At 37.2% G+C, this 23,351-nt stretch overlaps 7 protein-coding genes, 1 non-coding gene and 1 pseudogene across 11 annotated transcripts; 4 read left to right on the forward strand and 5 right to left on the reverse strand.

Moving 5' to 3' along the window:
• Positions 1–331: 331 nt before the first annotated feature.
• LOC103875394 (asparagine synthetase domain-containing protein 1) lies at positions 332–4,573 on the reverse strand. Of its 2 annotated transcripts, XR_004448204.1 has the most exons (15): positions 4,242–4,573; positions 3,670–3,946; positions 3,449–3,588; positions 3,243–3,378; positions 2,920–3,165; positions 2,775–2,848; positions 2,593–2,689; positions 2,403–2,508; positions 2,242–2,335; positions 1,959–2,149; positions 1,770–1,869; positions 1,565–1,681; positions 1,415–1,471; positions 765–1,315; positions 332–682 (listed from the first exon to the last, which is right to left on the reverse strand). XR_004448204.1 is itself a non-coding variant. In XM_009153907.3 (14 exons), the coding sequence occupies exons 1-14, from the start codon at positions 4,323–4,325 to the stop codon at positions 1,214–1,216; spliced, it is 1,821 nt and encodes a 606-aa protein (XP_009152155.1). In that variant the 5' UTR covers positions 4,326–4,573; the 3' UTR covers positions 332–1,213. The 2 variants fall into 2 exon arrangements, 1 of the variants encoding a protein (XP_009152155.1); XM_009153907.3 differs by having other exon boundaries at positions 332–1,315.
• TRNAT-CGU lies at positions 4,442–4,513 on the forward strand. Its single transcript has one exon. It is a non-coding gene; the product is annotated as a tRNA-Thr (tRNA).
• Positions 4,574–4,641: 68 nt separating the features above from the next.
• On the forward strand, positions 4,642–7,033 carry LOC103875395 (nuclear transport factor 2). Of its 2 annotated transcripts, none has more exons than XM_009153909.3 (8): positions 4,642–4,780; positions 5,128–5,309; positions 5,388–5,682; positions 5,771–5,913; positions 6,009–6,272; positions 6,356–6,421; positions 6,511–6,571; positions 6,673–7,033. In XM_009153909.3, exons 2-8 carry the CDS (start codon positions 5,130–5,132, stop codon positions 6,876–6,878), a joined length of 1,215 nt encoding a protein of 404 aa, XP_009152157.1. In that variant the 5' UTR covers positions 4,642–4,780; positions 5,128–5,129; the 3' UTR covers positions 6,879–7,033. The 2 variants fall into 2 exon arrangements, with proteins under 2 accessions (XP_009152157.1, XP_009152158.1); XM_009153910.3 differs by having other exon boundaries at positions 4,644–4,780; positions 5,774–5,913.
• A 703-nt stretch (positions 7,034–7,736) lies between these two features.
• Positions 7,737–10,264, forward strand: LOC103875396 (magnesium transporter MRS2-5). Of its 2 annotated transcripts, none has more exons than XM_009153912.3 (7): positions 7,737–7,898; positions 8,423–8,894; positions 8,984–9,054; positions 9,135–9,263; positions 9,345–9,689; positions 9,766–9,813; positions 9,909–10,264. In XM_009153912.3, exons 2-7 carry the CDS (start codon positions 8,453–8,455, stop codon positions 10,137–10,139), a joined length of 1,266 nt encoding a protein of 421 aa, XP_009152160.1. In that variant the 5' UTR covers positions 7,737–7,898; positions 8,423–8,452; the 3' UTR covers positions 10,140–10,264. The 2 variants fall into 2 exon arrangements, with proteins under 2 accessions (XP_009152160.1, XP_033128166.1); XM_033272275.1 differs by having other exon boundaries at positions 7,740–7,897; positions 8,367–8,894.
• Positions 10,265–10,350: 86 nt separating this feature from the next.
• On the reverse strand, positions 10,351–11,451 carry LOC103875397 (putative F-box/kelch-repeat protein At4g39756). Its single transcript, XM_009153913.3, has one exon. It carries the CDS (start codon positions 11,449–11,451, stop codon positions 10,351–10,353), a length of 1,101 nt encoding a protein of 366 aa, XP_009152161.2.
• A 256-nt stretch (positions 11,452–11,707) lies between these two features.
• Positions 11,708–15,262, reverse strand: LOC103875399 (putative F-box/kelch-repeat protein At4g39756). Its single transcript, XM_009153914.3, has one exon. The coding sequence runs from the start codon at positions 15,077–15,079 to the stop codon at positions 13,796–13,798; it is 1,284 nt and encodes a 427-aa protein (XP_009152162.1). The 5' UTR covers positions 15,080–15,262; the 3' UTR covers positions 11,708–13,795.
• A 1,323-nt stretch (positions 15,263–16,585) lies between these two features.
• Positions 16,586–18,270, reverse strand: LOC103875400 (annotated as a pseudogene).
• A 1,977-nt stretch (positions 18,271–20,247) lies between these two features.
• On the reverse strand, positions 20,248–20,519 carry LOC117126000 (putative F-box protein At2g03610; the record flags this gene model as incomplete). The annotated part of the gene is given in 3 exon segments (XM_033273188.1): positions 20,248–20,295; positions 20,297–20,374; positions 20,376–20,519. Coding segments are annotated over 3 exon segments (270 nt in total), but the record flags the coding sequence as incomplete, so codon positions are not given.
• A 304-nt stretch (positions 20,520–20,823) lies between these two features.
• Positions 20,824–21,996, forward strand: LOC103875401 (chloroplastic import inner membrane translocase subunit HP30-1-like). Its single transcript, XM_009153915.3, has 4 exons — positions 20,824–21,217; positions 21,296–21,399; positions 21,535–21,658; positions 21,748–21,996. The coding sequence occupies exons 1-4, from the start codon at positions 21,032–21,034 to the stop codon at positions 21,808–21,810; spliced, it is 477 nt and encodes a 158-aa protein (XP_009152163.1). The 5' UTR covers positions 20,824–21,031; the 3' UTR covers positions 21,811–21,996.
• The last annotated feature ends 1,355 nt before the right edge of the window (positions 21,997–23,351 follow it).

Here is a 23,351-nt window from a genome sequence, read left to right on the forward strand (position 1 = left end):
AGTAAAAATTTAACAGCTTTTATCTAAATTCATAAAGATGGTTATCCAAAACCGGTAAATTTTACAGGAGGTTTAACAACTTTCAGATGATTTTATTTAGGTATTTGGAGCTAAACATTATTCAATTAGTAGTAACACAAGACAAAACCAGTGTAATTATTGGTGCTTTTCACGAAATTCACGACGGTAACCGATAATTTCAAGTTTTCAACAGAGAGTGAGGTTTGTGGGCCATTATCATGTAATGGCCGGTCTTTGTCATTTGTCCGAATCTCATTTTCTATCATTTAAAATTTTGAACTTTGAAAAAAAAAAGACATCTTCAGAACAATAAAAGAAAAGAGACTTTTTAAAGATTCATGTAGCAGCAGCAGGAGCAAACAGTAGTAGTTCATCATGTTTACTCTGGTTAAAGTAATAGTTTCCACCAGTAGCAAGCAACACTAAGCTCAATACACTAAACTTCCATGACAACCCTAAACCCAAAACACTGGAGGAGGAATCAACCTTCTTCTTTTCAACCTGAACCGGTTTAGAATCCGATCTTTTCAACTTCCTGAACAATGAGTAAGCTTCCACTTCTTCCACTGTCAATGCCGGTTTAAGCGACTTCTTTGCGGTTAAGAAATGGCGGTTGAACACACCCGTTGCTGCAATGTCTTCTCTAAGCGACACTGTTCCACTGCATTGACGAGTAGAAGCAGAAAAAAATTATTAACCTGAACATAAACTGAAAAGCTAAGATTAGGTGTAAGGATGGTTACTTTGAGACCAAGAGTTCGAGCTTCGAGAGGGTAGCGGAAAGGGAAGACGATGAGTTCTCGAAGCGCTTGCAATGCCCTCTCGTTGCCGCCAATTTCTGATTCCGCTCGCCGTGTATCATCGCCGTTGATGTCCTCGCTTTCCTTCAGAGTAAACGCAAGAAAGGACCAGACTTTGGGATTGATAAGAACCAAACCGTGGGAAGAAGATAATTACGCTAGGTGTTTTGGTTTTCTTGTAGTTTTCCAATTTTAACCCTATTATAGTTTTCAACAAACATTTGAAAACTGATGATGATGTCACATCCGACTCACATGCATCAGTATCAAGTTAGCAAAATCGAGTTTTTAAACGGGAAAAACATGAAATTGTAGTCCTTTGTCTAAAGTACAACACAAAACTGTGATCTAACATCCCTAAGTTGTCTATTGATAAAATGAGCCTTTCATTCTCACGGTGCGTTGAATCTCACACTCCCGGCAGAGGCCTGGTTAGCAGCTCGGTTACTTCCAAAGTTCTTCCTATTTGATTCACGAGCTATTCTCGACCCGAACTGAAAACAGACAAACAAATCCTTAGTGAGACATGGCATAAGAACACAACACAAAGGTGGTTTGAGTTTGAGTTATCTTCAGAAAAATCTCTTTATTACCTGTATTGCTCTCTTAGGCATCTTTGCAACTTCATGTAAACCAAGCATCTTTGCAACCTTCAAGAATTCAAACAACGAGTTTCACGTTTATTAAGTTTCTAATATGTTCTTGAGGGTTTATAAAAGTTAAAATGACTGAAGCATATCCACCTGTCTAAGAATCTTCTTGTCTCCCGTCCCACTTGGTTGCTCAAGATCAGCTATTTCCCACAAGGGAATGTCAAGTAGAGTCTTTATCACATCCTCATCTAAGAAAGGGAAACGCCCCTGAAAAATGTGTATATAAAACATTTGAGAACCGAGCACAAAGAGGGAGAGAGAGATTTGAGTTTCTATCCATGGCGAAAGCACATACCTCTTTACCATTATCTGCAATGCATCGATCATCTCGACCCAAATTTCTTTTCCAGATTCTCTGCATATCCAATTTCATCTCTTGGTCCAAGGCAGCCCAGCTGAAGAAATTAACAGAACTTGGGAGATGAGTTTATTATTGGTTAGTTCACATCCATAGAGAAAACCATGCAGACATATTTATATATACCTCCCGTTTCGATATTTTGTTCTATGTCTACCATAACCAGCACATTGTTCATCAGCACCAGCGCCAACAAGCAATATTCTAGCAGCAGACTTATATCTAATTCGTTGGCTATCTTCTTCATTGTCACTTTCTTCGTGAATCCAACCATCACCTCTAGCAGCAAGCCAAAGTGCTGTTCCTATGTTAAGGTCCTAGAACATTGCATGTTTTTGAAGAATGTAATGAGAAACCCTCAAGTTTGGAATGAATGTAATGAGAAACCCTCAAAGGCTTTGAAGTTTACCATGTAAGTATCTGCGGGGTTTATGAGTGACATAACACGCTTTGTCTCGATGGTTAGCTTTGGCAGATCAGCATCCATCTCCACAAGGTTCCACCTGAAATTTCCACAGCAATATTAAGTAAAAGATATGTGCATTTATAAAAGGTAATCAAGAGTTGAACCTTCTCAAGGGTGCAATCTTTTTAAGTTCCTTTATTCCAGCCTTGGCGGAGATCCTATCAGGAGCATTAGGACCATCAAAGCTAACATTAAGGAGATCAACTTCATCTGAAAGAAGAAGAAAACCAGTTTTGAAAATCTAAAATTAATTTCAGAATTGAAAGACGGAAACATTGCGGAAAAATATTTTACATTTTGGATCAAGGCACTGATCCAACAGTGCAGCGAGAATCATAGAATCTAATCCACCAGAGAAGAGAACAGCTACTGGAACAGCTTTTTTTTCTCCCTGTTCATGCCAATAAGAAGGTGTTTCTGAGGTATATATTAACAAATCATGCAGTATTAACCCAAGCGTTCATTAGAAAGCTCACCTGAAAAATGCTATGTAGTGAAGTTCGCCGCCTCACTGACTCCTTTAGAACAACCAAAACTCTCTGCGCGTATTCTAAAACAAAACCTTGTCAGGCGTATGAAATTCAGACAGAACTGGAGGAGTCTGACGAACTTAAGTAGTACCTGAAAACTTCGAAAGAACATTATCTTTCTCTTCTTGAATTACACTAAGCGATAAATCTTCAGGTCTTGGTACAACTAAACTCCTTTCCCATTCAATCAACTCTTTCCACATGTTATTTCTCCATTCATGCTTTGTGACTTCACCACGTATACCGGATTCTGAAACCCCAAAAGACATGCTGTACACTCCACATGGAAGCTCTTCCCAAAATCTATGAATGCTATCACCATTTTCAGAATCCAATCCTGCCAAAGAAACATGTTACTTGGGCTTTGGAGTGTACATAAAGAGACAAACTTATTCTACAAAGTAAAATACAAACCAGAGCCATTAGCAACGGAAGAAGCTGGTGAAACAGATGATAGAAGAAAGCGAGGGTCTTCCACAGTTGGCCAGTGAACAAGGAGGCTCCTCCGACCAAAAGCATCTTTACCAAACCATAGAGTTCTTGAGCTTTCCTGATAGAGAAGAAGTTTGTTAAGACCAAGTAAAATGCTACGAAAAAATAGGGGAAATTTACAAAAGTACCTGCCAATATATAATGGCCCAGGGGCCTTTAATCATTGAAAGAACATCTGGAACTAAATCGTTCGCCTTCTCTAAAGCCTCCAAAAGAACTTCAGTATCATTATCAAAGCTACTGAGTTCAATTCCTCCAAATACTTCTCCTGCAGGGTAAACATACCAAACTACCAATTTATATCGTAGAACTTAAAAAAAATATAGAGAGCTTAAGAAGAAAACCACACCATTATAAGCAAGAATGTTTCCAGAAGAATCAACCAATGGCTGGATTATAGGACTAGTTCCTCTAAGCTGCAATGTGGAACCTATAAAATGCAATTCACCGGATGCAGTAGCATTCTCAAGGTTACATGTTCCTTCGCCAGCCTCAAAAACAGAGATAGACACAGATTCTTGAGCACAAGTTGGTAGTTTTGGTTGAAGAAGAATCTTCTTTTCTCCTACACTATCAGGACCTCTTTGGCTTAACACACACTTCACATCTTCAACAGAGAATTGTAACTGGTTGAACCAAGAAAACACCAATTCACTCATCACATTGCATTATTATGATCCATCAATAAAAAGAAAAGACTCAAAAGAGTGATAATGATCTTTCTTTTCTACTCAGATGTCAAAACAGAGTTTTGAGATTCATCCAACAAACAATAACATAAGAGCAATGGGTACTTGAAACAGAGCAAAGCCATTAACTTCAAACTCAAAAGTCTCAAACGCTCCAAACTTTTAAATGCTCAATCGTTTTGTAAGAGATCTAGCTCATCAAAAGTGAGGTTGGATTGGAGAAGAGATTTACTCGTTCGAAAGGAGGCTCCGAGGGAGAAGAAAGCGTCGAGAGTTCGATACGGACGCCGCACACTATAACTGCAATCCCACACATAATCTCCGGCGGCGTCTCTCTCTGGTCTCCTTCACGTCAACAGTAAAGGCGAAGTTGCTTTAATCTACGAGTAAAAGCGTAAACTTAAAATTAACGTTTCACGTGTTGATCAAAGCGCCTCCGTAGTATAGTGGTATTGCGTTCGCTTCGTAAGCGAAAGGTCGTGAGTTCGATCCTCGCCGGGGGCTTCTTTATTTTTATTATTTGGTATTTTCACCCTGATGAACACGAAAGATAACATTCCCACTACTCGGCAATGATTACGTGGCGTGATATAAATGGATAGTATCCAAAAGTGAAAAAGGAATAAAATCAAAGTAATTGGCCCAAAATCTCTTGAGGACAAGGATTTAGAGTAAAACCCTAGAAGGCATATATACACACACATCACAAAGCAAAATCTTCTTCTTCTTCCTCCTCCTCCTCCTTCCCTCGAATCTCTCCAACCTTCATAGGTATGATTTCTTCTCAGCGTCTCTCTTATGCTATGTGTATTAAGTTCTGCTGCAAAGCTTAGACCTATCTCTTTTCTCAATTGCAGCGCCCTTATAGATCTATTGAAGTTATATTCTTACTGAGATACTTTAATTGTAGATTAGAGTTTCTGAATGGGGGAATCTATTGTATTGTTGCATTAAAGTTTCGTGTTAACTGAACACATGAAAGATACTCTGTTTGAATTGGAGTATTTGATTACGGCTTGTCTTGTTTTTGTGGTTGTTGCTGCGTATGACACTGTTTCTGTTTAGTACTCTTTGCTTTCGGTTTGCTTAAAGACTAGTTTTCTGATTGGACTATGCAGAGATGACACCTGTATCAAACGCTCCATCAGTGGATGCACAAATCGTAGGCAACGCCTTCGTTCAGAAGTACTACACCCACCTTTATGAAAAGCCCGCTGAAGTTTACAGGTTCTATCTCGAGGAGAGTGTGCTCGGAAGGCCTGGTCTTGATGGTGAAATGGTTTCTGTCAAGTCATTGAAAGTAAGTTCCTTCTAAAGACATAACTAACTATAGTAGTATGTCTTTAGTGGTTTGATTCATTTGAGAAAATCTTTGCAGGCTATTAATGATCAGATAATGTCTGTTGACTACCAAAACTCGAAGATCCAGATTCTGACTGCTGACTCCCAAGCGTCTTTGAAGAGCGCAGTTGTGACTTTGGTCGCCGGTTTAGTGATTGGCAAGGATGGAGAGAGGAAGAGTTTTACTCAGTCTTTCTTCCTTGTGCCGCAGAATGGAAGCTACTTTGTTCTCAACGATGTCTTTAGGTACGTTTCTGATGTGTTTGTTGCACCAGAAGCTACCAAGGAGGCCGAGGTTGAGGTCGAGGAGAGTCCAAAAGAAGCTGTTCCTGGTAAGTAGTGTTTTCAACAAATCAAGAACTTGGAAATTTAGACTCTTGAACTGTGTCTTGATTCATTTTTTTATTGCTACTTGACCAGCAGAGCCTGCGAAAGAAGTTGTGGAGCCGGCTGCTAGAGCTACAAATGAGGAGAAAGTTGTGAACGGTAACACCAACTTACCTAAAGCTGCTGAAGCAAAGCCTCAAGAGGACACTGGTGTCAAGAAGTCCTTTGCAGTAATTGTGAGTCTTTGTTGTGTTTAGTTTCGTGTTCTGTTTTGTTATTTTATCTTTAAAAATAAAGTCTAACCTCTCTAGGTCGATTTCAAAACTTACAGGCTGCTCAAAACGGTGCTCAGACCAATGCTAAAGCTTCACCTGCAAAGCCTAAACCTGTTGAGAAGCCGAGAGTTGCTCCTCAGGCCAAAGCTGCTCCTCAGCCCAAAGCTCCTTCTGCTAAAACCAGTGAACAACCACCAGCTCAAGGTGGTTCCATATTCGTTGCAAACTTGCCTATGGATGCGTCTCCCGAGCAACTGCTTGAAACATTTAAAGGTTTTGGAGCTATTAGAAGAGGCGGCATCCAAGTCAGAAGCTACACGGTTAGTACTTAAAAAAGATCTTAGCTATGAGAAACCTTAAGTACTAGTTCACTCACACGCTTAAAATCTCTTGTCTTTTTCAGGAACAAAGAAACTGTTTTGGGTTTGTGGCCTTTGAAAATAGTGAATCGATCAAAAATGTCTTCAAGGTATGCTTTTATGCTCTCATCAAGTTCTCAAACTTCAATATACTTCCAAGTTTTTTTTTTCTGATATTGGAGTGTGTACAACTTTCTAGGCTCACAACGAATCTCCAATTTTTATCGGGAACAGAAGAGCATCTATTGAAGAAAAACGAGGCAAGTTTCTTAATGTCAATGTTGTGTTGTCCTTCTCCTAGATGATAGCTTATGTAAGGAACAAAAATTATAATATTGTTTGTTTTTGAATTATTATGCAGTCAACAACAATGAGAATGGTGGAAGAGCCTATGCGCGGAACAATGGCAACAACAGGAATGAGAATGGTTACAGAAAGGATGGGTATAGACCTCGGGGCAATGGTGTGAATGGAGGAAGAGGCTCCGGGAGAAATGGGCCTGAGAGACAGAGCGGTGATGCTAAAGCTTCTCAGAACGGTCATGGCAATGCTCAGGCCAAAAACTAGACTTTTTGATTGAACATCTTAAGACTTTTGGAAGAGCTAGAACTTATGATTCTTTGGGGGCTTATGTCAATTTTTTGGATTATAATTGGTTTGAACCCTTGTTCTTTGACCAACTTAAATCGCTTGATTAAATTGTTTAAGCTCTTGGTATAACTTACACCTTTGTCTGATGCTTTCTGCTTTCCTTCTTACTCAGAACCACTAATACAGAGAAACTATATTTTGATAAAATGAAAGAGAATCAATTTTCATGAAACAAAGAAACTCAACTCAAATGTGAAGAATCCAAGATGAAAGAAGGATTCTAAAACAACATGAGTAATTTTCCTAGAAAGCTTACAGGAAAATCAATATCAGAAAAGATGAAGAACACTCTTAACAAATTTGCACTATTTTCATTTGATGATGACGTGGCTTTAGTGCTTACAATTTCTGTATCACACAGTGTTTTTAAAACCGGACCGGTTATTTTTGGGTCACGGTTCAATATGGTTCGACCAGGTCAAATTTGGTTCAATAATCTTGATTAATATATTTCTAATGTATAAATTTAAAAATAATATTAGTAAATATGATATATAATTAAAATATAAATGAATTCAAAACATAAATATTGTAAATATAAACAAATTTTATGTTTATATGAATGGTTCAAAGATTTTTGATAGTTTTAAATGGTTTTTATCAGTTTAATAACTCTGAAATCCAATCTGGCTACGTGACGGTTCACGGTCGAACCAATTATTAAGATCCAACCCAGCTATGTATCTGGTTCATGGTTGGACCCGGTTTAAGAAAACACTGGCATCCCACTTTTGATCTCCTATAGTTCGGTCTATGTTAGAAACCGAGTTCCATCCAGGAGATAGTCTCCACGTGGCTTGATATACGTTTGTCTTTCGTCTCTGGTTAAAAAGAAAGGAAGGCGTTGTTACTGTGTAAAGTAAAACAGAGGAAGTAATTGCTCTTCATCTTCTGCTGCTTCTGCTTGGGGAAACTGAAATAGATTCTAAACGAAAGGTGAAGCTCTCATTTTTTTCTGGAATCTTAGGTTTGGTTTCGTTACTTTCATGAATTGTTACTTTGTTTGATCGTATGGATTTGAGAATATCGACCTAATTGATCGCCGGCGATTGGTAATTCGATAGTCTTAAAGGATCGGTTTCTTCGAATTTTTAGAAATTTTGCTACTGAATTTGATCATCCTTTACTGTAAATTTTGTGGCTTTTCTTCATTTCTCGATTAGCAACTCAATACCCAGTTATTCAAATCTAGATTGATTTGGGAATTTTAGAGGGTTCACAAAGGTTAGGTTCTTGATGATCAACGCAGTTTCTGGTAGAAATGTTCACTACTAAGTTTTAGAAGGCTTTTTTTGTGCTCTCAATCTCTTTGTTAACTCCTCGGAGAGAGAGAGAGCAGTTGAATGAGATGAGCTTACATGGTTGCTAAATAGATTTCGATTTCATCTCAAAACTGTTGTTTTCAGGTTGCAAATCTGTAGCTTTGCAGTAGTTTGCTTATGATACATCAACCTTTGCAGTAATCTGTGAGCAAGAACTGATATAGAAGCATGGGAGAACAACCTGATCCGTTCTCCGCTTCTACTCTACCGGATTTCATATCTTCCCAAAAGATTGGTAGACCGGTTACTCTCGAAGGCCAAAGCAACCGTGGCCATCCTTACTCCGGCCTCAAGAAGAGAGGGCAGTCTAGTCGTTCATGGGTCAAGATTGATGAGAATGGGAACTCGACGGTTTTGGAGCTAGACAAGGCAACTATAATGAAGCGCTGTTCCTTACCTTCAAGGGATTTGAGGCTTCTGGATCCTTTGTTTATTTACCCATCGAGTATCTTGGGACGTGAGAGAGCGATAGTGGTAAGCCTTGAGAAGATCAGATGTATAATCACTGCCGAGGAGGTTATTCTCATGAATGCTAGGGATGCGTCTGTTGTTCAGTACCAGTCTGAACTCTGTAAACGCCTCCAGTCTAACCAAAATTTGAATCTCAAAGGTCAGTTGAATTTTTTGATATTAGCTTTGGTGGTTTGGAGTTATGATAGTGGTTAGATTGCTGATAACATAAAGAACTGTTGGTTTCAGATGATTTGCCGTTTGAGTTTAAAGCGTTGGAGCTGGTTTTGGAATTATCTTGCTTGTCTTTAGATGCACAGGTATGCCACTATTTGCCTCTAAGATCATTCTTCAATTTAGTTAATGCTCAAAAGCTTTTGGTGGATTTGAATTTTAATAGGTGAATGAGTTAGAGATGGAGGTGTATCCTGTTCTTGATGAACTAGCCACAAACATCAGCACACTTAATCTAGAACACGTAAGGAGGTTAAAAGGTCGTCTCCTTGCCTTAACACAGAAAGTTCAGAAGGTAAACACACAAAGAACCCTTCAAAATTTAGAAAAATCGGCACCATACATTTTGATTTTGAGGGTTTCTTAAATCTTGCAGGTTTGTGATGAAATAGAACATTTAATGGATGATGATGATGACATGGCTGAGATGTATTTGACTGAGAAGAAAGAAAGATCAGAGGCTCATGCTTCAGTGGAGTTAGAAGATAACCTAGATGACGATTTTGGATCTTCAGGAATAGTTTCCAAGTCTGCGCCGGTTTCACCTGTGGGTTCAACTAGTGGAAACCTTGGGAAGCTTCAAAGAGCCTTTAGTAGTGTGGTTGGCTCACACAGAAGCTTGTTAAGCTCATCTAGCAGCGGAGAGAACATCGACCAACTAGAGATGTTGCTAGAAGCCTACTTCGTCGTTGTTGATAACACACTCAGCAAACTATCATCGGTTAGATTCTTACATTTGTTACAGAGAGATGTTTTATTTCTATTCACCGTTTTGATTTATGATCTTGTGTTTGCAGCTGAAAGAGTATATTGATGATACAGAGGATCTGATCAACATTAAGCTGGTAACAACAGACAAAACCAAGCTTTGTCTATTTTGCTCTTGTTTCATCTTAACTTCTCTAGAGTCTCTTACTTTGTGTCCATGATTCTTTCTTAGGGGAATGTACAGAATCAGTTGATTCAGTTTCAACTGCTTCTCACCGCAGCAACCTTTGTGGCAGCCATTTTCGCAGCTGTAACAGCGGTTTTCGGGATGAACCTGCAAGACTCTGTTTTCAAAGATCCGACCATGTTCCAGTGGGTTTTGCTTGTAACAGGTATTGGATGTGGACTTTTGTATTTTGGTTTTGTGTTATACTTCAAGCACAAGAAAGTATTCCCTCTCTAATACTCTTTTTTTTTTGTTAGTGAGACTTGAGTTACTATTGTAATAATTTTCATTGTCAAACTCAGTTTAGGCTTAGTCCAAGATTTGGGTATTGAAAAGTGATGATAAAAGCCAAGGAATTGTAGAGCATTACATATGAAATCTAATCAATTAAAGAAGTTCGAAACTTATAAGTCAAAAGGCATTGTCAATGGCCAGAACCAAAGCATGTTCAACCCCATACCTGTCGACAGCTCAAGAAAACGTATGAACTGGGAACGGGAAGCACAACGCTAGCCCATTCAACGTGTCCCCAAACATCATCACCACCACCCTCTCTTTCAAGCGCAATCACCGAGCACCAAATGTTCTTGTTTTCACCCTGGCCAGGCTTGTCCCACAAGATTAAGAGTTTCCCACAGTAGTTAGCTACTGCAAGAGCACCAGCACAACAATTCCTATTCAATACCTCCAAGCCTTTGACCATTCTCCAGTTTTGAAGCTTTGTGTCAAACCACGAGAAATATTCTTCACCACAATAGTACCAAACGTTCTCTATTACACACTTTCTCTCAAACTGCAGTGCCTCAGTTACAACTCCCCATTTACCTTCTTTTGGATCATAATAATAATACTCATTCTTGGCATTGCTCCTAACGTAAACCTTTCCATCGGTCACCTTCGTTGACTTAAGTAAAGACGAGCGGAGCTCAGCGCCAGGGTCAGGTAAAGACTCCCAAGTTTGAGTATTTGCATCGAAAACTTCAGCCCAGTTAGTGGTTTCATCTGCCTTGCAACCACCCACTACGTATATATTCCCATCGAGAATAGCCACCATAGGATTCTCTCTAGCCACCTTCATGCTAGGGGATTTTCTCCAGGTGTGAGTGCCCTCATTATGGTCACGTACCAACATGGGGGATGCCGTCGGTGGAATATTGTAATCCTTGACTATGTAGTGTTTGGACCCAACCATGCCCATAGATAAATCTGCTACATTAGGAGAATATGAAGAGGGTATTGATACCAACAAAGTATTTCGTGTGGTGGACTTGTCCTCTTCCATGTCATTAGTTAGGATCTGATCAGGTCGTATCCAGAGGCTGAACCAGGAGGGGAGACGACGCCCGGGCAACTTTAAGCAGACGTCAAGGACGTGTTCTTGTATTTTCAAGTGAGATCGAGCAAACAAGAGCTCTCTGGATAAGATGATAGAGCGGAATCTCTTGGATACTAAGGAGAGTTTCGGGTGGTACGATCTCGATAAGTGGGCTAAACAGTTTATAACCATCTCATCTGGAAGCGACGAAAGGTTTGTCTCTTTGTTCGCCATCGGGACTAATAGCTACAAGGTTGGAGCAAAACTAGACAGAGATTTTGCTTGGGGTGCTTCTTCTAGTTATTATCTTCCAATCCTCGTTAACTAGGTCTTGATCTTACCAAGCTTTAGAGACTATATGTTGTGTCTATTGATATCTAATGTGCATATTAACAACATATTGTGTAAAATAGTAAATTATAATCTTTTCCTTTTCCTTATTCTTAACTCTATCTACTTGTATAAGTACACGTACATATCTATTCTATTAATTTAGAATTATATTTATATACCCAACCAACTCAACTAGATATTGTGTGATATTTAAGTTTTTGAACCTATTTAAAATGTATGTAATTAAAGACTTTTCTTAGTTGTTTTGGGTAGTACGATCTCGATATTAGAGCATGATTAATCCCGATCTCTTAGCCGGGATTCTTAACTCATGATTTGACATTTTTTTTTATATTTTTCGGCTAAGAAACAGCTCTTATATCTATTATTTAAGACATAGTTCTTAGTTCTTCTTAGTTAAAATCTAAGAAAAGCTAAAAACCGTCTCTTAGCCGAAACTAAAAACTCCAATTAAGAAACTGGAGTTAATCATGGTCTTAGGGCTAGACAGTCTATAACCATCTCATCTGGAAGTGACGCAAGGGTTGTCTCTTCATTTGACATCGGGACTAATAGATAGGGAGGCGGAGGTTGGAGCTAACTTGATGGGGATTTTGTTTTGGGTGCTTCTTCTAGGTATCTAACTAGGTGTTGATCAGGTTGGCGTTCAGGTGCTTCTTGTAGGTTTAGTTTGTATCTATCCGGGTTTTGGATTTTCGAAACTAAAAATTTTAGTTCCATTCGGATATTTAGAAATTTTAGTTCGAATTTGGTTTGAATCTTTACGGATTCGGTTCGGATCTACCGGATTTTAGAAACTAAGTTATGTCTATTGATATCTAATGTGTATATTAACAACATACTGTTAATTTATATTGATATCTAATATTTTCCTTTTCTTTATTCTTAACTCTGTCTACTTGTATACATGTATGTGTATGTACATCTATTCACTTAATTTAAAATCGTATTTATACTTAACCAACAAAATACCATCTGATGTTTTAGTTTTTGAACCTATTTAAGATGTATACAACTAAATAAAATTAAATTAGTTTAGCTTACTAATCAGTTATGTCAAATATATTAACGAGGAAGATGATTGACAAGGGAATACGAAGGAGATGTAAAAGCTTTTGATTGCATGCGGATGCAAGGCGTTGGAGGAAATCGGCGCCGGAGACCTTTCGACTTCGAGAAAGTTACCAAATGAAGTATAAAAGAGGAGATGTGAAGTAGGAGGAGACAAGTTTTACTTTTCTGCAGTTAATAATTAATAATTTTAATTTAATTTTTTGCAGGTTGTGCCGTTTTTTTTTTGACGTCAAACGGGCTAGGTTGTGCCGGTTATACGAAGAGGTATTACAGCATTAATATATATATATTTAACGGCGTGTATAGGATTGCTAGGGGAAATAGCTAGTGGGTAAATTACGGTTTTTTTTATTATAGGCTTCAATTTCCCTATTCTTAAAGTAACCTATTTTTAAATTACGGTTTTTTCTTGATTATAGACTTCAATTACCCTATTCTTAAATTACGGTTTTTTCTTGATTATACAGTATTACAGTATTAATATATATATATTTAACGGCTTCTATCTACTGTTACAAGTACTTTTTCTCTATTTTTTGAGCAAATAAGTAAATAAACTCCGATTATCTTTGACCTAAAGCTGCTTACTTCCCACACAAGCTTCGCATCTGTTTCTTTCTTTTTTTCTTATCTAACTAGGCGACTGTTTGTAATTACCAACCGCCGTTGTCTCCAAGCTCATCTTTTTACTACTCAACCAATAGATTCACTGGAATGGATTGACGATTGGGAGTTGGGACATGCCAGCTTAACCATTTATACAGCACCAGATGGTCTTTTTCTGTGGTCATATATATATAATATATCCATTCTGTTTTGGCAGTTTTGAAAGTTTTGTTTACTAATTTTACAAATAAAAATGGATGCTAAAACTTACCTTTTGATATGTCACTATTTTAAAATTAGTTTAACTTGAATGTGCTTATATCCTAATGGTGTATGTATATGACTGATTTACATAATCTCAGGTTCCTTCCATGGCAGAACCTTATCTTACCCGGCCCATTGATGTATGCCAAGAACTTAACTATGACCAGTTTATTTTAAACTGCTGCTTGATTAAAGAATTAAATCTAAAAAGCAACAACATATAATGAAGTTGATTTAAAAAAAGAAAGCAACTGATAGTGGTGAAAACAAAAGCAAAACTTCAAACCGATTTCACTTGACAACGCAAGAAAACGTATGAACTAGGAACCGTAAGCACAACACTAGCCCACTCAACTGTTCCCCAAACTTCATGATCACCACTACGTCTTTCAAGCGCAATAACCGAACACCAAATCTCCTTGTTTTGACACTGATCAAACTTGTCCCACAAGATTAAGAGTTTCCCACCATAGTTAGCTATTGCAATAACACCAACACTACAATACTTGTTCAATACCTCCAAACCTTTGACCATTCTCCAACTTTTAAGCTTTGTGTCGTACCAAAAGAAACCTCTTTTACGACAAAAGTACCAAACATGGCCTATCTCACACTTTCTCCCAAACTTGCGTACTTTTGATGAAACTCCCCATCTACCTTCTTTTGGATTATAATAATGATCATACTTCCCGCTGCTCTCAACGTAGACCCTTCTCTTGGTCACGTTCATTGACTTAATCAATGAGAAGCGGAGCTCAGGGCCAGGGTCAGGCAAAGATTCCCAAGTTTGAGTATTTGTATCAAAAACTTCAGCCCAACTCGCGGATTCATCTGCATTGCAACCACCCATTACATATATTTTCCCATCAAGGGCCCTCGCAATGGCATTCTCTCTAGCCACTTTCATTCTAGGGGCTTTAAGCCATGGGGAATATTTACTTTTACCCCATGGAGTGAGAACACCCTTATTACGGACCCAGAGTAGGGATGAAACGGGAGAGTTCTTGCAGTGTCTGAGTTTATACTGTTTTGAACTAAACGTACCGAGATACAATGTTGGTGCACTAGGAGAATATGAAGAAGGTATTGGTACCAACATAGCGTTTCCTGTAGAGTTACTATTCTCCTCCTTCAACTCATTGGTTAGAGTTTGACCAGGCTTTATCCACATGCTGTACCACGAAGGAAGACGGTGGCCGGGTAGCTGTAAGAAGACGTGAAGGACGTTCTCACGTGTTTTGGAGCGAGATCGCGCAAGGTGTAGCTCATTGGAAAAGATGAGAGAGTTGAATCTCTTGGATACTAGCGAGAGTTTAGGGTAGTGCGACTTTGATATGTGTGCTAAGCAGGTTACAACGATCTCATCGGGAAGCGAAGAAAACGACGGAGATGTCAGCTGCGGAGCGGTGGAGGAGGTGGTCGGATTCCGAGCGAAAGTAGATATCAATTTGTTGATCGTGAGAGTGAAAACTTTTAGCGATTTTTCATATAAATAACTTATTGCATGCTTAAGAAGACCAAAGCGGTCTCCTCGAGACAGAGACTTTGTTTGCCGAGCAACCATCTTTGAAGTTAAGAACACATACACAAGTTAGGTTTTCAATACTTTTCATGTTAAGTAACTTTTTATTTTCTTTGTAATTGCAAAACTAACCCTTGATTAAAATTAAAATATCGAGTCGACCCTGTTTTAAAAAATACTAGATTTTGACCCGCGCAGGCGCGCGGATGTATATTTTGAAAAATATGTTGATATTTGTTTTTCATGTAATTATTAGGATTTGGAAAAATGAATCCGAGGAACATAACCGATACCGATCCAAAGATATAGTACCAAACCCAAACATAAATTGATTAAATATTCTAATTATTCAAAATTTTGTTATTTAGAGAACCGAATCTGATCCGAACCGAAGTATTTGGGTATCCGAATTTATCTAAAAATAGATTTATATACTTATATATATTAATTATTTTTAGATTTAACGTATATAAAACATCAAAAATGATACTTTTAAATTGGTTTAAATACTTGAAAATATATATAGATAGTCAAAAGTAAATATCTGAAATAGTTAAAGTATACTCAAATCACCAAAAATACTTAAAATAATTATTGATTTCGTATCCAAAATTTTAAATCAACCCAATTGATATGTTAAGCTTAAGTATTATGACATATGTTATTCAAATTTATACGTAATATATTATTTTATTTATACATTTTGAGAAATTTAAAATATATAATGATTTAAGACTTTAAAAAAATAATTTAAATTAGTTATCCAAACCCAAACCAAACCCGCAAAGATCCAAATCGAACTCAAACCAAAATTTAGAAACATTCTAATAAGGCTGAAATCTTTGACACCGAAAACCCAAAATACAAACCGATCAGAACTAAACCCGTATGGGTATCCAAAAGCCCATCCCTAGTCATTATTATATATCGTATTTTATCATCATATAATTAATCGTATTTTATATGTACTATCATATAAGTAATCATATAATTAATAGTATTTTATACATACCATCATATAAATAATTACATATATTATATTTTTAAAACTTAATATGAAATATGAAAACCATAATTTGAGTTGGTATTTCAAATTGGGCTTTGTATTATATTTTTCTTATATATATTGACAATATTTTTTTATAATGGTTATTGAAAAATAGTTTAGTAAAAATCTATTTTTGAATATATGTATATTTTTGAATCAATTTTTGATATAAATCAAATTTGAATTATTATTTTGATTTGAAATATGTATATAAAGTTTAAATTTTGTTTTATGGTTAGTTTAGAAAAAATTTTTTTAGGGAATTAGATTGACCCATTTTGGTATATTTTAAAAGTGGCCTAGATAACTTTCAATTTTTAAAAAAAAACATAAGCCCATTACTTATTTTCTTAATACTACTATCCTTGTTTTCAAACAAAAATATTTTTTTTTAAAAGACTGCAATCCATGTTTCCAAACACTCCAAATTTTTAAAAGTCCTATTCAAATCTCCAAACACTCCAATTTTGTACTTGAGTTTTAATAAGGTAGATGAATCAAATAGACCCCTTTGGCTGTTTCGCTTGTTTATAGTATATTTATGTGACTCTCCTTTTCATATCATTTTCTATGTCCTGATGAGGTCATAAGAACCGCGACTGCAACGGTGAACATGAAGAGCATACTGGTAAGAAGTATATATGTTCTTCTCGATGATCTCCTGTATTCTCCAAACAGCATTATCCCCCAAAAAGTGCTCACAAGTGGAAGTGCCTGAAGCACAACAAAACCAAAGTATAAAGATATGTATTTTTTTTTTCAATTTACCCCAGAGAATATGTATGTTACTAGTCAAAACCTGAACAGCGCCTGCAGCTGCATAACTGGCGGTTTGACCACCCATAAACTGAAGACCATTACCAAAACCACAGAGAAGTCCAGCTAATAAAGACCATCCTCTACCGTTCCAGTCATTGAGGTAAGCCTTGAAAGAAGATCTTGGGAGACCAAGTACAGGCCAATAGAGAAACTTGATGTTAAGAATCAAAGCACTCACAAAGGCAGAGACTGAGAAGTAGAAGAAAGCGGTGTACACATTAAGTTTTGGAACTCCATGTTTCAAAGTGTGCCATTGATCGTTTGTGGCTAAGTTGAATGCTGGTGAGAACAGAGAGAAACATATACCGGCAAAGAACGTTATCGCCAGTCCAATTATTGTGCTTCTCCCAGTAACCTATCAACACAATCCTCAAGCTTTCAGAGATAATATTAATAGTTTCTTTTGTTAAGGAAAGATAAAAGTTAGTTTCAACCTTAATAGCTCTTTGTTTCTCAAGCTCTATAAGAAAAGCTGCACTCCCTTTCTCTTGAGCTAACCCATTTGCAGGATTTGTCTCCATTTGGAAGGAGGACACATTCTCTAAACTGAAACAAGAATCAAGATTATTGCCAAACCAGACCAACGTAAACCAAGAGAAAGACTAGTAGTGAATCTTTTTTTTTTAAAAACCTTTTGAATTCTTGGAGTTTGGATTTGTTGTCATCTTCGTTTGATTTATAAACAGCTGAGCCGAAACAAACAGCTACCAAGAAACAAGCGATGCCCGGGAAAAGGATTTCAGCTCTGTTGATTCTATCATCCAAGAAGTAGTTCAACGTTGTGCCTATGCAAAAATAAATAATGAAAGAACCAAAAGGAAAATTATCAGAAGAAGGACATGGTCAGTTAAAAGTAGTTGAAGAAAGAAGCCTTTACCGATAACAACGGCGATACTAGCTGTGATGACTTCGGTGACAGATAAACCAACAAAAGCCCAAGCATATTGTGTTGCTAAGGTTCCAAGGTTAAGAACTATTCATCCAGCCATTGCAAACATCACAGACTGCTTATTATCCTGTGACAATAAACCACGTTTCAGAAACATAAAATGACTGCAAGATTTTGAAAGAGTATGAATGAATGTCTATGTAACTCACTTGAGAAAGCTGGGCCAGGAAATTAGGTCTGCTTGGACCTATTTGGCCTAGTGTAAACGCTATCGTAACTGCAGCTAACAGGTTTGTGAGTGTGTAGTCAAGATAAATGTGTTGAGGAAGTCGACCGCGTCTTTCCGTTAGAGTCATGATTGCTGGCCATGTCCCTAAGAAGAGCAGAGCCAGTAGCATGCAAATGATTGCTCCTTCTTTGCTCTCTATCATATACATCTCTCACTCTCTATATATACCACAAAAAACAAAATCTTCATCAAATAAAAGAAGTGAGACATCTAATTTTCGATGTCTCTAAAGTGGAACTAGCTTGTGTTCACGTGAAGTTTGAATAATATAAAACAATACTCAAACTGATAAAAGAAGATCTACATGATAACCTCTGTTCCACTAAAGAACACTGTCAAATATCTGGTCTAGATGCATATTAAAGATCGATATCAAACTAAAACTGAGACGTGTTACCTAGTTCTGTTAAATATCTGTAAAGAAGTCAGGAAAAGGTGAAAATGAAAAACAAAAAGCAACACAAGAAAAATCTTTAGAGAAGCAATAAGAGAATAGACTAAAATGGTACGGATCTTTGACTAGTACGTGTGTTTCTTGAAAGAGAGTATCTTTTAAAGCTTTTGTAGATAACCTCAGAAGAGAGACAGTACAAGAAAGAACTTAGCTTACCATTTGATTGGTAGATCCAGATTTAGAAAGAACTTTGCTTCCCATATTGTATAATAAAATAAATAAATCTCAAGTTGCGTTATGATTAGTTTCCCTAGTTATTGCCAATTATATTATTATATTATATATAAGTAACCGCATTTCAAAAACCGCAAATGTATAGCTGCAAGTTATTGAAAGAGATGTATGAATCTATGTGTAACTGACTTGAGAAAGCTGCTTGATAAATTTGGTCTGCTTGGACCTATTAGAGCACCCACAACAACAAATCTTTAACAACAAATCTTTAACAACAACTTTTGAAATATTTTATTTTTCTTTGTCTTTTTTCGTCCGGATTTAAAAAAAAAAAAAATTGGTCAATCGCGGGCTTCCACACGACAGTGGAGCCCGCACACAGTGAAGAGGCTGCCAGAAAAGAGATCCGTAAATTGAGACTTTAAGAGATAATTATGGCACAAATTCTTAAATATTTGAACTCTATATATTATTATAATAATTTGTTGTTAAGTATTTGTTGTTGTGGGTGTTCTTAGATTCATGACTGCTTGCCATGTCCCTAAGAAGAGCAGAGCTAAGAGGATACAAGTGATTGCTCCTTTGCTCTCTATCATATTACATCCTACACTCTCTATGTATATACTTATGAAATCACGAAAGAACCGTTGGATAAAAAAAGAATAAGAAGGAAGATTCTTAGAGCATCTGCAATAAGAGTCTTTAAGAGGGAATCTTTAGAGAAAAAATAATTAAATAATCAGTGGACTTTATCAAAAGCTAAAGATTCAATCCTTAAAATCCTTAAATAATGACTCTTTCTTAATGAATCCTTGCACTATTTGTGGGTCGCCACATGTGTAAAAAAAAAAAATAATACTTAAAAAATCAAAATACACTTTTTCTAAAAACTCTTCTTCTTTGGATAACACCATTGCTTATTGGTAGTCCCAACATTGGTCCTTAGTGTTTTTGGTGTGGGGCACATCACCTTTTTGCTAGAAACTTTTTGCTCAAATGTCCATAATTAAGAAATGTTCCAAGGGTTGTTCCTAAATGTTTGCAGGTCTCACTAACACGTGACGGCACGCAACTGGTTCATATTTAATTTTTTTTTTTTAAATCAGAAAAAAAAAATTTAAGGACCAAAAAAAGTCTCAGCCGATAATCATGCTCTTAGGCTACCTGAGTTCGAGTTAAGGTTTCAAGAACAGAACACAAGACACATCTTTGTAAAATCTACAGAAAACTCAAACCTCTGTTTCACTACATTTTATTACTTTCCTCGATCTAAATCAAAACACTATTGGTTGTTTCTGGTGAGATCATAAACATAAAAGATCGACCATCACTCTTTGTCTTTATTTATTTTTAATCTTTCTAGGAACTGTTACGTTCTGAATGTTTCAAAGCAAAACAGAAAACATATATATAAAGTCTATCAACAAATTTTGCTGGGACGAATCGAACTTATAACTAAGACATTAAAAAGAGAAAAAGCATGCAAACAAAACAGAAAAGCTTGTTTGATACTCTCTTAGCTAGAAACACACAAAGACTAAGCAAACCACTGAGATTCATTTATATAAAAACAGGGCTTCTTACTTATGCCATACGATTTCATTCGTGGCAATATTGAAGACACCACAATTCGAACCACGATGATCATGATCTGGCCACACGTACGTCATCATCAACGAAACAGATTGAACCACTCTTGACTCCATCACCAACATCTTTAACAGGTGCCCTTACTGTAACCCCATGACCAAAAATCAACATCTCATGATCTCCAATAGATTCTACTCTTTCCCACTTGCTACTCTCATAATATAAGCATTGTATGAGGACGTTAGGGTAAAAAAATTTTGGATGTTAAGTTTACTAAAATATGAATATAATTTATTTTAGATAGTTATTTAAAAAAATTATATGCTCGTGTGGTGTAGTGTAGACACCAAGCGTTTAGCACATCAAACGACAACCTTACTGTAACATCAAACGACAACCTTATTGAAATAACAACAAGTAATGCTGTGGAGTTAGTTTGTATCCAAGAGCTGTTTATTATCAAATAGAGAAGAGGAAAAGCAAGTGCCTTGGATGAAGACAGAGGGTTCCAAGGACAAGTGTAAAACCGTTGAGCCACGTGATCTCTCTCTCTCTCTCTCTCTCTCTCTCTCTCTCTCTCTCTCTCTCTCTCTCTCTCTCTCTCTCTCTCATGGACAAAGAAAGCATGCTGCTTTGCGTGAAGCATTGAGTGTGGTTATGGTACCAGTTGGATTAACTCTCCCTATGGTTAGTTAGTTGTTGCTTTAGGTTAAAGCTCCTGCCAGCAGTATATGAGCTTGGGTGTGATCAAAGAAGATTCAAAGAGAAGAGGAAATGAAAAGCGAACAAACAGTTACACCCGTCACCGCTGCGGTAAATGTCTCGCCGGAGCTATTTACGTAGGTATAGCAGGAATGGTCATACCCCCACTTTTCCGGCGTCTATATCGAGTCCTAACCCCACTGAGTCAAGCTCAGGTTTAATAAAACCCCATTTCTTCCAAGTAATAATTTCATTTTACAATCAAAAAGAGAATTTTGGTTTCTGTGAATCAGTATGTTCGTAACTGTGCTCGGGAGTGTTCAGCATTAGCCGCTGCAGGTTGTGGAATTGAATCCATGATGAGAGGAATCAGAGGCAAAGACGATCTTACGAATCAGTTTATGCACTTGCCTTAGCTGAGAATCTTCATGTTGTTTGATATTTAATTTGATGAAACCCTGTTTTTATGTTTTTGATTGTATATTTTATTACAGAATTTTTGTTTCTGATTCGGGGTTTGACAACTCTGCAGCTTGGTCTCAGGATCAGGTGCTGGGTTGGCATACTCTTTTGTGAGGCAAGGCTTGAAACTGAAGCCTGCACACGCACTCTCCTGTGCTGCTGGTTGCGCTGTTTTGTCAGGAACAGAGTGTAAGGTGATTGATTGATTGTTCATTAATCAATACAAAAGAGTATATATTCTTCTTCTTACTTAACACCGTTTTTTGTTTTGTTTTCGCTTCAGATGAATGAAATATTCAGTGCAACAAGTGAACGTTCCACCAGGGGCAAGGCTTTTGATAATTGATCCATATCAAGAGTTAACCACCTATGAAAACTCGAAGCCAAGAACATAATTTTTTCACTGAAATTTTATGTCTGCTTAATTAAAAACAACTTTATTGAAATATCAAAACCGGACCTCGTAGTCTAACATCCAACGATCTCTTCAATCGTTTTCGCCATTTGAGAAATGAGATAATTCTTCCAATCACCAACGTCACATTTCCTAAAGAACACATTTGGATTCTACACCAACTCTTATCGTCTACGCAAACTACAAGTTCACAGTTTCCTCCACCGATCCACTCTCTTGTTCCTCCTCGGTGAATGGACAATTCAAGAGTTCAGCGGGTCTCTTGACTTGAAACGAGGCTCCTCAATGATCTCTTCATACTTCATAAACAAAACATTCTCCTTAGAATAGCTCACTTTCCAATTGTTTTTTTTTTTTTTGAATTATACAGGGGTATCCTGATCCCAGTGGTCCAGACTAGTTTTGTATTGCCACGTGTCGGTCTCTTGTCATTGGCGATGCCGAAATATTAATTACCCAGTGGCCGAGACTCGAACCCTGCTGGTTTCACCGTATTGAGCTTTTTACCCGCAAGTTAATCACCACCAGACCACAAACCTTGGTTATGGCAGAAACTGAGACAATTTCGTTTCAAGAATTCTTGAGTGAAGCCGCCGGAAAAAAATGCAAAAGAGTAACCATCAAAGTCGACAATAAATCTGCAATTGCGCTTACGAAAAAAGAATCTTGTGTTTCATGGTCGGAAGTGAACAGAAGGCGGATATCCTCACAAAATCGCTTGATAAAATAAAGTTCAAGAAGATGAGAAATCTTACTGGAGTTTAAGATGTGTAAGTTTAAGCTTAAAAAAGAAGAATGTTGAATTAAGCTTTAAACATAAGGTAACTTGAGACACAAGTCAGAGACCTAATCCTACCGAATTATGGAAATCGTCCCATACTTTTTAATCTCCAAGCTGCTCAAACTACGCAAAGTACACAAGTTCACGATGTACTCCACCGTTCCGCTCTCTTCCTCCGTGAATGGACGGTTTCAAGAACTCAGCGGGTCTCTTGACTTGAAAACCAGGCTTCAAGCAATGTATTCAAATGCATACGTGCAGAAAAAAATTGGATGCGTACGTGCTATTTATAGTAAATCGTTTTATAGTAAGAGTACAACCATGTGGTATAAGCGTTTCTGGATAGTTCAGCGATATTTGAAGCAATGAATTATCTCGCTGCTGGTAGATTTTGACGCATTTGATCATTGGTTCACCCTGTGGTCCAAAATCGCTCGCAGTCGTTACTACACTCCTTTATTTTGTTTAAAATAACAACATATGTTTCAACTGTGTATATATTAACTAGCAGATGACTATAAGAGCATGATCATCAAAGGTTTAAAAGGGGAGTTCTCGCCCATCCAAAAAAAATAAATATATTATAATAATAAAAGCTGGTGAACTCGTTTCGCCACGCTCCTTCCGCATGAACTCGAGTAGTTACTGTTTAGCGGATCTCACGCCACATGGTGGTATGCTATTGATCAGT

Source organism: Brassica rapa, chromosome A06 (genome assembly GCF_000309985.2).
Source record: "Brassica rapa cultivar Chiifu-401-42 chromosome A06, CAAS_Brap_v3.01, whole genome shotgun sequence".
NCBI classification, from domain to species: domain Eukaryota; kingdom Viridiplantae; phylum Streptophyta; class Magnoliopsida; order Brassicales; family Brassicaceae; genus Brassica; species Brassica rapa.

Coding starts and splice junctions, on each gene's coding strand:
- LOC103875394 (XM_009153907.3), bottom strand. CDS start 4,325: ATGTGTGGGATTGCAGTTATAGTGTGCGGCGTCCGTATCGAACTCTCG. Junction 2,849..2,919: donor TGTTCTTTCGAAGTTTTCAG/GTACTACTTAAG, acceptor GTTTTGTTTTAG/AATACGCGCAGAGAGTTTTG. Junction 1,870..1,958: donor ACAAAATATCGAAACGGGAG/GTATATATAAAT, acceptor TAATTTCTTCAG/CTGGGCTGCCTTGGACCAAG.
- LOC103875395 (XM_009153909.3), top strand. CDS start 5,130: ATGACACCTGTATCAAACGCTCCATCAGTGGATGCACAAATCGTAGGC. Junction 5,683..5,770: donor TCCAAAAGAAGCTGTTCCTG/GTAAGTAGTGTT, acceptor CTACTTGACCAG/CAGAGCCTGCGAAAGAAGTT. Junction 6,273..6,355: donor TCCAAGTCAGAAGCTACACG/GTTAGTACTTAA, acceptor TGTCTTTTTCAG/GAACAAAGAAACTGTTTTGG.
- LOC103875396 (XM_009153912.3), top strand. CDS start 8,453: ATGGGAGAACAACCTGATCCGTTCTCCGCTTCTACTCTACCGGATTTC. Junction 9,690..9,765: donor CACTCAGCAAACTATCATCG/GTTAGATTCTTA, acceptor TTGTGTTTGCAG/CTGAAAGAGTATATTGATGA. Junction 9,814..9,908: donor ATCTGATCAACATTAAGCTG/GTAACAACAGAC, acceptor ATTCTTTCTTAG/GGGAATGTACAGAATCAGTT.
- LOC103875397 (XM_009153913.3), bottom strand. CDS start 11,451: ATGGCGAACAAAGAGACAAACCTTTCGTCGCTTCCAGATGAGATGGTT.
- LOC103875399 (XM_009153914.3), bottom strand. CDS start 15,079: ATGGTTGCTCGGCAAACAAAGTCTCTGTCTCGAGGAGACCGCTTTGGT.
- LOC103875401 (XM_009153915.3), top strand. CDS start 21,032: ATGAGCTTGGGTGTGATCAAAGAAGATTCAAAGAGAAGAGGAAATGAA. Junction 21,218..21,295: donor CCCCACTGAGTCAAGCTCAG/GTTTAATAAAAC, acceptor TCTGTGAATCAG/TATGTTCGTAACTGTGCTCG. Junction 21,659..21,747: donor TGTCAGGAACAGAGTGTAAG/GTGATTGATTGA, acceptor TTTTCGCTTCAG/ATGAATGAAATATTCAGTGC.